The following is a 14,728-nucleotide window of genomic DNA, read 5'->3' as shown; positions in this document are numbered from 1 at the left end:
TGCAACGTCACCACTGTGCCGGGAGCCCCTTTGCTGGGTTGGGTTTTTTAAGTTAAACACTATCTACAGATTTGCATCGAAGCGTTTTTTAGGATAGTGATTTTAATCACTGTCAGATTAAATCTACACTGGACCCAACTATGCAACGTCTTCACTATGCCTTGACCCCACTGTGCTGGGTTTTTAATAGATAATGATGTAAATAAGAAAATTACTGGTTGAAAATAACTTTAAAACCAGCATTTCAGAAGTTATTAAGAATTTAATGTTATAACTGGAAATGAGGAGTGGGTGCACCTATTTTTAATTGTGTTATTGAAAAAAAATTTCTAAAGTACTGGTCCAAAAATTGTTATTGACCCAACTATGGCACGTCACCACTGTGCCACGACCCCCCTGTGCTGGGTTTTTTTTTCTTATTATACTCTCAAATAATATCGATTTAGATATTGTCACAAGTCTCATTCAATGATTGAAAAAGGCGCTCTCTGATAATTATTATTAAATAAATTAAAACATTATCGCTATTAATAAGCAGGAGACCCTTGTTCTTCTAACGAAAGCCGTTCGCTACACTTACTTATGGCATTTCTTTTTCTGTTATTCTGATTTGTAAAATACATTAATACGGAAGTTTCCTCTTGGAAAATAGTAAAAACTATAATTATTTGATTTTTTACATTATTATACATCTCTCTTCAAAATGTATGATAAATTCATAGGTATGATAAATTGGTATAAATAGTAAATATAAATCAATAATAAAATAAAAACAATGAACTCAAGTCACAGCACACTAGTACCCCCAAAATTGTATTAATATAGAGGCGTTAATATTTTACAATGTTCTTCGATAATAATGAATATTCCACTAATTCTACATTTAAACAAATCATTAGCTGTGCGTTTGCGATGGGATTATGTGATCTAAGTCATTAATAACCATGCTATTCTAAAATGTCATCGAAATGTTCTTAAATTATAATTTGACAGTAAATTTAATTACCATTAAAATAATAAAGACATTGGTAAGCATTTCAATATAAATTTATTTAATCAAACTAATTTATTCCTATTTCTACACATTACTCTTTGTTAAAATATATAAACTGAACATTTCGCACAAGTTTTATTTTTAACATTCAATTATAAAAAAACTATTAAATAACAAATCGACTTTGCAGTGATTTGATTTATACCTTCGTATTAGTTAAAACTGTGAGTAGGAAAAATTATTGCCATGCGCTACAAAAGTCGGTGGCAGTCTCTTCTTTCATATTGAAAGTTCAGTAAGCGTTCGCGTTTCTATTTATAAACAAGTATGTTCGTCTACAAATTTTTCCAAATGCTAACCACGTGTCGAACATAACCTTTGAGTTTTCGAAATCTAGTGAGTAAAAATTATTTTTTAAGAGATTCTGTTTTTCATATGATAACAATTTTAACTATACTTAATGTTAATTTTACTTATATGCTGAAAAAATAGGATGATCGATTAAGATATGACACTCATTTTCTTGAAATCTATCAAAAATTAAAAATTTTCGTAAAAGAAAAAAAATTGTTTGATTCAAAAAACTTTACAATAACTTCTAGTTAAATATTTTACCTTATAATATCCTTCAGATATAAAAAAACTAAACTCTAATTTTATTTATTTATCTTTAGGATAAAAAAAAGTAATTTTTTTTTATCATATAATCAAAACAAAAATACGGTTTCCCATTAAAGAAATTAAAATTTTAGGTTTTTTATCTCTGAGAGTATGAAACAACATTTTTTTCTTTTTAAAAATTGAAAATATTCAATAGTTTCTGAGAAAATGAGTATATTAGCATTAATCTATCACTTTGTACAGAAAAATCAGTTTAATAATACTTAATCATAATTTAATTTCAACTCAATTACTTAAATTAGCTCTCAATTTATGTTTAAGCAATTTTTTATTTATGCAATAGCATGTTAATAATATTATTGCCTATGTGAAATCATCTGGAACTATAACAATCCTATGATGTATCACTTCTATGGAATTTCAATTTTTTTTTTTTTGACATACACTTTTTGATTTCAAAATATACAAGAATAAAAATAATAAACAAGAATTATTAAGTTTCAGGTTTCAATTAATCATTCATAATATTTCCTTAATTTTATGTTCTATATTTTATGCGCCATATTAATTATCGAGATGATATTTCCCCAGCTAATTGAATAATATAACCGTATATTTTACTATTATGATGTAAACATTTTAGCTTCGATGCGAAGCTGAGAAGGTATTAATTTTACTATGATGTGTTTTTTTTTTTAGCTTCGATGCGAAGCTGAGAAGGTATTAATTTTACTATGATGTGTTTTTTTTTTTATCTTCGATGCGAAGCTGAGAAGGTATTAATTTTACTATGATGTGTTTTTTTTTTTATTTTTTTATTTTTTTTTTTGTGTCTGTGAACGCTCAATCTCAGCTCTCGCTGGACCGATTTTGATGAACAATATGTCAAAAGATCACAAATCGTATCTAGTCGAAGACATTACCCTCAAAAATTGAAAAAAATTCCCTCGTTCCCCGTAAACGGGGGAAATCCCCCAAAAAATTACAAATTTAAAAATCGCTAATTTTCGATATTTTTTCAATTTTTTTTACTTAAAATTGCCATAACTTTTTTAAAAATGACCGAATCAATATAATTTTTTTTTTTATAGATACCTTAGATAATTACCTATCATTTTATATATTTTTGTGAACATTTGACCCTTTAACAGCCCAAAGGATGGGGTTTCAAAATGGTAACTTTTTTACAAAAAATTAACTTTTTCAACTTAACTTTTGAAAATGTTCCGGAAAGACTGACAATTTTATATATACCTTAAATTAAAGCTAATGTAATATACTTTAATTTGAAAAAAAAAAATTTGACCTCTGGACTTGTCTTCATGGTGAAAATGACTACCGTATGCAAAAATATGCTATTTTTGTGAAAAAATTCTTGATATTATATTTTACATTTTTTAACATTATGTTGCTATAACTTTTTAAAAAATGCATGAATCAACTTTATTCTTTAATGATAAATACTTTATATATACTTCTTTCATTCGACATACTTTTTTTTAAAATCGGACCATTTCCCTTTATACAGGGGGGGTGCAAACCTTTTAAAATGCGTATAGAAAGTAGAACTTTTTCAACTTAACTTTTGAAAATGTTCCGGAAAGACTGACACTTTTATATATATCTTAAATTAAAGCTTATGTAATATACTTTAATTTGAAAAAAAAAAATTTGACCTCTGGACTTGTCTTCGTGGTGAAAACGGACATCAAAGTTAAAGAAAAACGTACGATTTCCGTGAAAAAAATCTCGATTTTATATGTTATATTATTTAATTTATATTTTATATAACTTTTGGAAAAATGTATGGATCAATATTATTATTTTTTTATAATAAATATTTATATACCCCTTTCATCTGGCACGCTTTTTTTGTAAATCGGATCATACCCCTTTAACAAGGGGGGTCAAAACTTTAAACATGCGTATTGTTACTACGATATTTTCAATTTAATTTTTGAAAGTATTCCGGAAATACTGACACTTTTAAATATATCTTAAATTAAAGCTTATGTAATATACTTTAATGTGAAAAAAAAAAATTTGACCTCTGGATTTGTCTTCATGGTAAAAATGACTACCGTATGCAAAAATATGCTATTTTTGTGTTAAAATTCTGGGTTTTGTATTTTATTTTATTTTAAAATACCTGACAAGGGGAGTACAGATTTTCATAAATATTATATAAATTAAAATTGATATAGTATAGATAGTTAAACTTATTTAAATATGTTTGTTTCTTTTAAGTCGAGAAAAATAACTTTGAAATTTGAACTAGCTTAAATAGCCAATTTTTCAACCGCCGGAAGCAACGTACGGTTGCCGAGTTGGTAAAATTTATGTTTTACACGCTTGGGGTACGAGGTTCCAACCCGCATATGGCAATGAATTTTTTGCATTTTTTCTTAATTCTTTTTAAGTTAGTATAAATTTTAACTCGTTTGATTTTTATCACATTTAGATTCAATAACTTCAATAAAGATCAAGGATCCCATCACTTTAGTCGCCCCTTGCAAGAAGAAATTTCTTATTCGTATTAAAATTATTTTACTATATTTTAAGTTTTCGCTTCGATGCAAAGCCGAGAAGATATTTTTTTGTGACTATCATTTATTTTCTCTGCTCTAACTTGACCTACTTTTTTCAACAATACGTCAAATTACTACAATTCGTATCTAGTTGAAGATATTACTCTCAAAAATTGAAAAAAAAATTCTAATTTATCAATTAAACAGTTAGTTATTACATCGTCTCCATAAAGACAATTAAAATCATTAATTTCTAATGTTTTCAAAATATTTATTAACGAATGAAGTTTGATATGATAGGTTTCAACTACAAAATTAAATCATTTTACTTTGTAATTTAATAATTTTATTACTCTGTTTGTGTGTGCTACTATTAGACTATAATATTCAAATTTTTTTCTAACGTGTTGCTATATAAATCATTTCTAAAAAAAATGATTGTTTTTTCTCCTGAATTAACAATTGATTTTTACAAATATAATCAAATTTTATAATAAACTCAATTGAGTAAATCTTTTTAACAACTTTGTTTTGATTGGTACATTTAGTTAAAGTAAATCATTAAAATTAATTAAGTTCTCAATATTTCAATTATAGAATCTTTTCAACAAACAACAAAAGTTCCTAGGAAATTATTACTATTACTTCTATTTAAGTTATCTATTACCATAAAAATGCAAAAAAATATTGAGCTTTTCTGATAAATTTACAATAAATAGTAATTATAAAACTTTCTGACTGCATATTGATCTTAACGATACAATTTTTTTAATTGTCATAAAATTTTCTATTTAATTATGTCAATGTCAAACTTACCAATTGAGCTAAAAGTTATGGTAAAATAAATTTTTTTTTTTTATTATAAACATTTACAACAATCAACTTTAAACGATTAACAAAATTGGTTAAATATGTCATTTTCCTTATTTTTAACTTATTAATAATCAAATTAATATTAAATATTATATCAAATCAGTATTAATTTAAAACAATTTTTTTTGTTCTTAATTATTTTTTTTTATATGTAAAAACTATTTTTTAATAATATTAAAACTTAGAAGTTATAGAAAAAGTCTAATTGCACATTTTAAAACATCGCGAAAAGTTGATTTAGAATAGTATATTTTTGTTTCTGATGGAAGTTCCTTGTAGTCCAGTGTATAAAACTTATAACTTTGTTAATTGTTATAACTTTATCAAAAATGACCAAATCAGTATATTTTTTTTTATTTAGATGCATGTCTTTATCTATCATTTGGTTTTTTTTATAAATCTAACCCTTTACCTGCCCACAAGAGGGATTCAAAATATTAACTTTTTTTTTTTTAGTTAAAGTAAATCATTAAAATTAATTCAGTTCTGGATATTTCAATAGTAGAATCTTTTTAAATATCAAAAATTACTTAGAAATGATTACTATGATTTCTATTTAAGTGTTCTATTACGATAAAAATGCAAAAAATAATGAGTTTTTCTGATAAATTTACAATAAATAATAATTATAAAACTTTCTGACTGCATATTAATCTTAAAAATAACATTGTTTTAATTCTCATAAAATTTTCTATTTAATGATTCATTCTAGTCAACGAAGGAGTAATTTTGCAGAATAGCAGAAAAAATTCCCAACAAACTTTTTTTTTTTTTGTTTTAATTAGGCAATTGGTGGATTATTCCAAAAGCAACATCAACTCTTATTTCTTTAATTATATCATGATTAGTAGTTCTTTGATTTTAAAATATAATATTTGAATATATACTAATTATAATTATTAAATTTAGTATGAAATTGATATTTAATATTGTAATTTAAACGGAGAAATTATAAAAATAATAAAGAAGTTATATTTTGCTTTACTTTTACGTGTATAAAAATTTAAAGGGCTTGATACAATAATTTTCAATAAAAACTGTTTGTTACTATAAAAAAATGCACTGGACTACAAGGAACTTTCATCAGAAGCAAAAATATACTTTTCTAAATCAACTTTTCGCGTTGTTTTCAAATCTGCAAGTAGACTATTTCTATCACTTCTAATTTTTTATATTATTACTAATTATATATATAAAATAATAATTAAAAGAAAAAAAAATTTGTTTTCAAATTATTACTGATTTGATTTTTAATATGTTAAAAATAATCAGTCCAAATTTTCAATTTTAACCTATTTTTTTGGTTCTTTAAAGTTGATGAAAAATTTTTGATAAAGATTTATGAAAGTTTATAGTAAAATAAATTGAATATATTACCATAACTTTTAGCTCAATTACAAGTTTAAAATTGACATCTAGGCCAGTCAACAAAGGAAAAATTGCGGAAAAAATTTTGTTTTTTTAAAAGTTGAATTAAAATATGTATAATGACATACTAATAGTCCTCAAGATTGGAATTGAGCTTTTTTTTTAAATCCTCGCAAAAGTTCAAAAATATGAGCTTTCTTAATTTTCTCAAAAAAAAATATTTAACTTACAAAAAAAAGTTTCGCACAAAAGTTGTTTAAAAGACAATTATAAATAAAAATATAATCTTATATTTTTTCATTTAAACAAATATTTTTCGAGTTACATTACATTTAATATGAGTAATAAAATTTATATTCCATTTTTTTCATTTTACGGTTACTTTTTATCATGTTATACTTACATTAGACACAATGTTATAAATGCATATGTGTGTATGTGTGAGTTTATTTATTTATTGTATCATTAAAGTGTAGTGTATATTGAGATACAACCGATAGAGTAGGTAATTGATTTGACGCTATATTATTTAAACCCAACTAAACGCTAAATTGTACATTCCGAAATAACAATCATATTATGTCAATTGCCACCGGAATATCTGGTAATATTTTTCTTTTTCTTTGCCTTAATCCCAACTACTTGGGGTCGGGCACCCTTATCCTAAGATTCCACTTGACACGATCTCCCACATCTTCTACGCTCACATCAGCTGTCCTCAAATCGCATTCAATAGCATCCCTCCATCTCTTTTTTGGTCTTCCTCTATCTCTTCTTCCTTCAACATTCATTTCTATAACTGTTCTTACAGCTTTCGATTCTTCTTTCCTCATACCATGACTAAACAATCTAAGTCTATTTTCTGTCATCTTATCCACGATTGACGCAACACCTATACTTCCTCTTATATGCTCGTTCCTTATCCTATCTTCTCTAGTCACTCCACTCATCCAACTAAGCATTCTCATCTCTGCTACACTTATTCTCTGCTCTACTTTCTTATCAACCGCCCAACACTATTAACCATACATCATAGCTGGCCTCACAATTTCATACTAAATTTAAAAACTATAATTAGTATTTATTCATATATTATATTTTAAAATCAAAGAACTACTAATCAGGATATAATTAAAGAAATAAGAGTTCATGTTGCTTTTAAAATATTTCACCAATTTCTCTAAAGGAAACACTATCTACAGATTTGCATCGAAGCGTTTCTTATGATAGTGATTTTAATCACTGTCAGATATCATCTATACTTGTCCCATCTATGCCTCATCCACACTGTGCCTCGACCCCACTGTGCTACCGTTTTTTTTATTCTTTATATTTACTTATTCGCGACAGAATTATTCGTGATTATAGTTCATTGAATTAAAAACTAATTTACATATCCTAAAAAATTTATTTAAATTTAAACAATAAACAAACAAATAATATCAGAAAAAATTATTTTTCGAAAATATAATCTATATAATTTATTTCATATTACCATTATTTACTAAAATTATTAATATAATACTTAAATAAAATATTATCTAATTTTTGTTCAAATTTCAGACTTGAAACAAGTCTGAATAGTGTTAAGCCTCGGTACTTTTTGTTTATTTACATATTTATTTAAGTAAATATTATTTCTGTAATAAGACAAATATATTAAGGCTTTTCCCTACCATTAAATTCTATAAAAAAAATTAAGCTTAAATGTTTAAAATTTAGTTCTATTCGATCTATTTAAATAAAAATAGTTAATGAGATGTTCATTATTTATAAAATTGGAGATACACCTCTTTCTATTTTTTCACTGATATTTATTGAACTGAATATTTAATATATTATTCTCTAAACCCTTATTGGTGGCAGTTTAATATTCTTCGGAGATATAAAAGCATGTAGCCTCTGTGATTGAAACTGGTAAAATACATTCTTCTTTTCCTTATCGAACATACACAAAATGAAATGTAATCATAAATTTATTGTGCTTAGCTTATGTGCCAATAATAATGATAATGTATGAGTGTATTCTGTGTACGTGATCATCTTCGTCTAACTTTATTTTAATTACATTCGATTTTTTGAAATGTACGTCATTTGCTTATATAACCGACAAAATTAAGTAGATTTAAATAATAAAAAAAGTGAAGCTAAATTTTTGACTAGTTGTGTAATTTAAAATTAAAAAATTCGAGACTAATTGTTTTATTTGATGGTAATTTTATTCAGTCGTTCACGACTTAAAACATTTTATTTTATTCAAAAATCATATATGAAAATTGATAGTTAGCATTTAAAACTCGAACAATTATAAAGCAATGCGATTTCATAAATTATATAACAATTGAACAGCTTTAGTAAAATTTAAATTTTAATTAAGTAATCAAATTATTACTAAATAAAATACAATATTCTTATTATAACATCAATTTATATTACATTAAAGCTAAAATATGAAATTTTAACTTTTATATAATTGAAAAGATCATACTCTAACACATTTAATTTTCTTGATTGAAAAATATTTTCTTAAACTAGTTTGTTTGTAATAAACTGATTCAATAATTTAATCTTGAAGTCGTTAAATTTCCTTTAATGATTATTATATTATTTTTATCAAACTTGTTTTTTGGAGTTAAATAAGTTTTAACTGACTTCTTCGAAAGTATAACAATGTAATCTTATTATTTTTCATTTTCAACATCAACAATTATGAAATAAAATATAGAAAAAGCTCTATCAGAAGAATAAACGACAAATATAATAAACTTTTTGATGCCAACTAAAATGAACTAATTGCTATTTTAAAACTATTTCTGTAATTTTAATTTGATACATATTTCTTTAATTGTATATAATGTAAATGCTATTTAGACTAATAAACTTGCAGTTGAAACCTTAAATTGATATATTTATAAGAATGTTCATTTTTTTTATACTTTACTATAAAAAATCAAATTAAGTTGACTTTTTAATTAATTACTTCGCTTGTAATTATTTATTTTTTAATAATTTAAGACTAAATCAATTTACGAAACTAAAATATACCGCATACATCTATAAATATATGTATAAATCCTTATTTTAATTTAGGAAATATATTTTATTAATAAATTTCATTACAGCCATTATTGAAAAATAAATTAATTGGTCAGTTATTGTTAATTAGTTCCATATTGGTAAAAAGTAAATAAAAATGTGTTTTGGTGAGTTTTGTTATTGTTTTCTACAAAAACAAAATATGTTTATAATTACTTTATATTTATCAGTGCTCAACAAAATTGTGACAACTGGTAAGGTAAAGATAATTGATTCAAACTTCAGTGTAATAAATTCGTGTCCTCTTTTTTAGTTTGTACAAGATACCGTAAAAGTGTGTATGTGTAGCTATCAATCAAAGATGTGCCACCGTGATGGCAGAATTCTTACTGAATAGGGTAGAAAAGGTATCTTTTTTGTTGTTTTCCGCTTTCGGACAGATGCTTTACTATTATGTACACACACAAAATTTGCTCAAAGCACAGAGATAATGCTTCTTTTCTTTTTCGCTTCGACTTCAAAAACTGATGGACGTGTAACTTATTGCATTAGCAAAGGTATACGGTGAATAGAAGTAAAGGGTACTGTGAGAATGTTCTTTTCTATTGGGTCATATAAAATCATTTTGGTTTTGGTTTAACTTATAGGATTGAAAAATGCGCTAGTGATCGGTGATTATAAAATCGGTCAGCTTCGCATGATATCAGTTTTTATTATTGTCAGATTCATATTATCGTGTACATACCAGTATGAAACTATAAGATTAATACTCATAAGTTTCTGCACATTATACGCTAAACTTAAAATCACGATACACAATGTTACATTTATTTTCCTATGAATAATATTTTCTATGAAGTGTGGCCAAGATAGCGTTATAAACCCACTTTTTTATTTTATGTTCGTATTATTCTGTGTAATATTTTAGCTGTCTTGTCAAAATTATTGTACTGGAAACTAGTAAAATAGAACAGGGTCTAAAAAATTTCTACTATCATGTTGTATATTTTGTAGGCCTAATATACTTTTTCAATATCACATGCCACAGAGGCTAATACCTCCAGAAAAATGATTAAAAATAAAACAAAAATCAAAAATCATGAAATGGGCATAATTTTATCTGAGAGCAATACATTAAATATATATATATATATATTATTTTTTATGGCAGATGGTGTGATAGTGTTGTGCTACAATGTCTGATTTCGGTACGTACGGCAACGGCGGCGGTGGTGACTGTTACAAACACTGTGACGATACTGACCTTTATCATCAAGTAGTAGTGCTGTCAAAGCCTGACGGCACCGGTATTAGAAGTCACGCTAACGGGGGCGGCTGTGGTATGGATAACGGCCGGTACAGTGCCGAACAGATTCAGCACCATCAACCCTATTTGGTCGACGGTGGCGACATACACCAGCGACGAAGACACCGGTCATTTTGGTGCAGAACGACAACATTGGCAACAATTAGCGCGTTATTGGCAACTATGTTTTGTGTCACGTGTGCGATTTTATTTTACTATAACTGTAAGTAATTTTTTGGTTTTATAATTTTATTCGACATAGTGACAAATATCGTTGACGATGTTTTTTTTTTATCGCTATAAGAAAACCGTCTAACATTTTCTGTAGTAGATCTCAGGAGCTTAGGCATGTTCAAACGACAGCCATTTTTCAAACACAAACTGCTCTTTTGAAGATTATTACTGGAAAAGTATATTTTAAAAGTGAGCAAGGGAAATACCACCAGCCGTTTTCTTTGAAAACACATTATGAATTTGGTATTTCCACGGCATAATAATATTTATACATAGTTGAACATTCATAAATAGTTTTAAACAAATTATAGAGTTGTGTAGATAAGACAAACGATAATAATTTCAATGAATGTAGAACAATGATAGGAGTAAAACATTGTGACCAAGTGTCAGTGTAACAGATTGAGCTAAAAAAAATTGACATGTTTTATTTACGGCACAAAACTTTTATTTTTTACGATGACGGAAAAATTAATCGATGATACACTAACAGATTCGATTGGCGATGTTCCTCAATAGATTGGTAGCTCTGTACAATAATAATATATTCGCTGTTGTTTCTGGCTAATGAATGTACGGAAATCGATAGGAACGGTTACATATTACCGAGGTGTTTGGTAGATGCAGCAAATTTATTATACGCCAAAGACTGTCGAGAGCAGACACGCGTGGATGAACGCTGTTAAAATGTCCTCTATAATGATATATTATTTATTCTGGATATCAGAAATATTGATTTGGAAAGTTATGACTGATTGTGGTCAAAGGAGTGTAGGTCAAATAGTTTTAAAAACTTTTTACTGAATCGATATTCATCTTTCTACTATAACTATTACTATGCTATGCATTATTATTGCTTTAAAAAATATTACAACTATTAATTATAAGATTCTAACTCACTAAAAATTATTATTATTTTTGGTGGAAAAGCATCCATTATTAATTTTAACAAATTAATGATTCTTTGATACTAGACGTTTTAAAATAAACTTGTATTATAGTAATTAACACAAAATTATTTTTTTTTAGTTTATTCATTAACATTTACATAGATGTTACTATTTTCAATAATTTAAAGTAGTTTTCAATTAACTCTTTCATATCAAATCAATGTTTTTATTGATTAATTATTAGTTTAATTGTATTTACCCATATTATCATTTATAGCAATTGAAGGTAATTTTATTACAGTAGAATGAAAGGAATTAGATGACAAAGGAAATAATACTTACTAAAGCTACTGAAATATTTAAACAATATGATACACGAGCATAAATTGAATTTATAATTTTAACTAAATACTATAGTCATAATTTATGTTTAAGATACTTTTAATAAATAGGAACCGGCATATCTTCGAAAAGTAAAACTATTTGAAAGTCATAACTAAACTTGTGTGTTTAACTACCGTGTGTATAATAAATATTGTTTCATAATATTCATCATTAAACTTTTTAAATAAAAGACAAATTGATATTGGTAGGCAATAAACTATACTTGGTATCGGCTGAATTGTTTCGAAACAATTCCTATTACAAATATGTGATTTAATTACAAACTTTTCAAAATATCCTTAAATTACCAAATGCGTGAATATAAGTATATTTTTTTTAAATAAGAAAAAAATCGGATTGCTCAGAAAGGCAGAAAATGTCATGATTTTGTTAAAATATGATTTTTAATCCACTTAAAATAATTGACAGTATGCTGTTTTGCTTTGATATATTAAGAAAAATATTTTGTGAAAGGAAGTGCTGTTAAAATAAAATTTAGAAAATTACGTCAAGTTTGCTTCACAAGTAATCCCACTACTCCTTACAATGTTTATAATGACGAAGAATTGGCTTTAGCTTTGAAACTCACTGAGTGTTCAATACCATCTTGTTATAAAACTTTCACAAACCGATCAGGGAATAAAGTTAGAAAGAAATTTATGTGATGTCTGATTATAAGTTTTCTATTTTAACCATAAGAAAATATAACTAAAAGAAACTCAATTACTATAAATTCAAGATTAAAACTGTAGTTCAGGATTAAATAACCATAGGAGGCTTGTGTTAAACAAATTCTTGATGAGTTAACTATTTATAATTAGCATTATGATAATTTTTATGAATTAGGAAAATTAACTTTTAGAATTTAAATTATTTATTCGAATAAAAATAAAATCATTTATGATTACAAGTCAATAAATAAAATTAATCTATATTAAGTAATTAAAATTAATGCATTTTCATCACTAAGTAATTTTTTCTACACAATTGAAACTACCTAAAAATTATGAAGTTAATGACTGGTCGATAACATTTTATGAATATTCATAAATTTACAATTTGAATTAATTTATTTATTATTTGCAATTGACTATTTAAATTAGTCGTTTTACATTGTTAATTGTAGGAATATTTTTGGTAATATTGTTTAAGAGGTTTACTTTACATCAGATTATAAGTATTTAAGCTAAATTAATTAAATAATAATGAAACCATTCTTTTTTAACACTTTTCAATTTCATTGTATCTATTTATTTTAGATATTTAGTGTAGTTATTGAAACAATTATTCATCTATATTATAGATTCTATATACTGTTACTACGGTACTGTTCATTGTTATTGTACTTTTATAGGAACTTAATCATTTGTGACGTTTTAAGTACTTTCTGACACTTAAACTTGCTGATAACGTTTTATTTTTCGAAAAAGTTATTTTAGACCAAAACCGGAAAACGTTTAAAACAATTTTTGTCAAAATATAATCAAACAAATATGTGATATCAATAAACATAAAATATCATTAAACATAATACTATTTGTAACGTGAAGCAAAAATATATTTTTTTTAAATATAATATTTAAAATGAATTATATGTTAAAAAAATAATCACCTTTTTCAAATTTCTCAAGACAAATTATATTTTGAACCAGTTCAACATAAATGTGAAATAACGTTAAAATTTAAAAAATAAAAAAAGAGTAATAATTACATATTAGAGACGTAAAAATTGTGTAACGATTTAATGTTGATTTAATGTTAAACGGAAACAATTTTTTTATCAGACTCTTGTTTTGGACAATTGTATACGTTTTTATTTATTTATCAAATTTTAAAAGTAATTTCAAAGATTTTTATCAAATATTAGTTTTAATAATTAAAAAATAAATTTTGAACTAAACTTGAAGTGTTTTATAAAGTATTTTTTAATTTGTATATTTTTATTTGAATAAAACAATAAAATTAATTTACAATATTTTATTTTCTATCTTAATATTTTTCTTTTACTAAAACGTGATGCATTTATATTTATTATTAGTATAACAAAATGTATTAGACCGTTGTATTTTACCTTTCTAAATTTATTCACTGAGCGTTGAATTCTAACAAATCTACTAGACGAAACGGTAGGCAGTTTTGTGTTCTACGTAGGTCAAGTTATAGGTATGATAGGTCGATATCCAAATGAAGTGAAATAAATCTAAATTTTTTAGCTACCAAATAAATGAAATAAGAAAAAACGACCTTACTAGTAGAAAGACTTTTTTGTATTGAGTATTTGATTATTACACTCTTACACGTATACGAGTGTTCAATATAAAATCGAACTTAAAAGAAAACGTATTGCGCAATTTTGTTGATGGAAAAAAATAATTTACAATTACGTTATAAAGTAATGAATATTTATCATAATATCAGTACTACATAGCATCAGAAAAAATGAATAAATTTTCATTATAATTTGGTAAGATGAAAACGATACATTATTAAACAT

At 25.3% G+C, this 14,728-nt stretch overlaps 1 protein-coding gene across 1 annotated transcript in view; it reads left to right on the top strand.

Moving 5' to 3' along the window:
* Window positions 1-1,284: 1,284 nt before the first annotated feature.
* Window positions 1,285-14,728, top strand: part of LOC126900583 (agrin-like) — a 70,901-nt gene continuing 57,457 nt past the window's right edge. The window contains exons 1-2 of the mRNA XM_050676400.1: window positions 1,285-1,390; window positions 10,592-10,949. Coding sequence (XP_050532357.1) covers window positions 10,616-10,949 — 334 coding nt within the window. The 5' untranslated portion in view covers window positions 1,285-1,390; window positions 10,592-10,615. The remainder of the gene's footprint in view (window positions 1,391-10,591; window positions 10,950-14,728) is intronic.

Source organism: Daktulosphaira vitifoliae, unplaced genomic scaffold, assembly GCF_025091365.1.
Source record: "Daktulosphaira vitifoliae isolate Bord-2020 unplaced genomic scaffold, ASM2509136v1 Scaffold_3, whole genome shotgun sequence".
In the NCBI taxonomy this organism is placed as follows: Eukaryota; Metazoa; Arthropoda; class Insecta; order Hemiptera; family Phylloxeridae; genus Daktulosphaira; species Daktulosphaira vitifoliae.
Note: the sequence above shows the minus strand (reverse complement) of the source record. Positions and strands in the feature narration are given on the sequence as shown.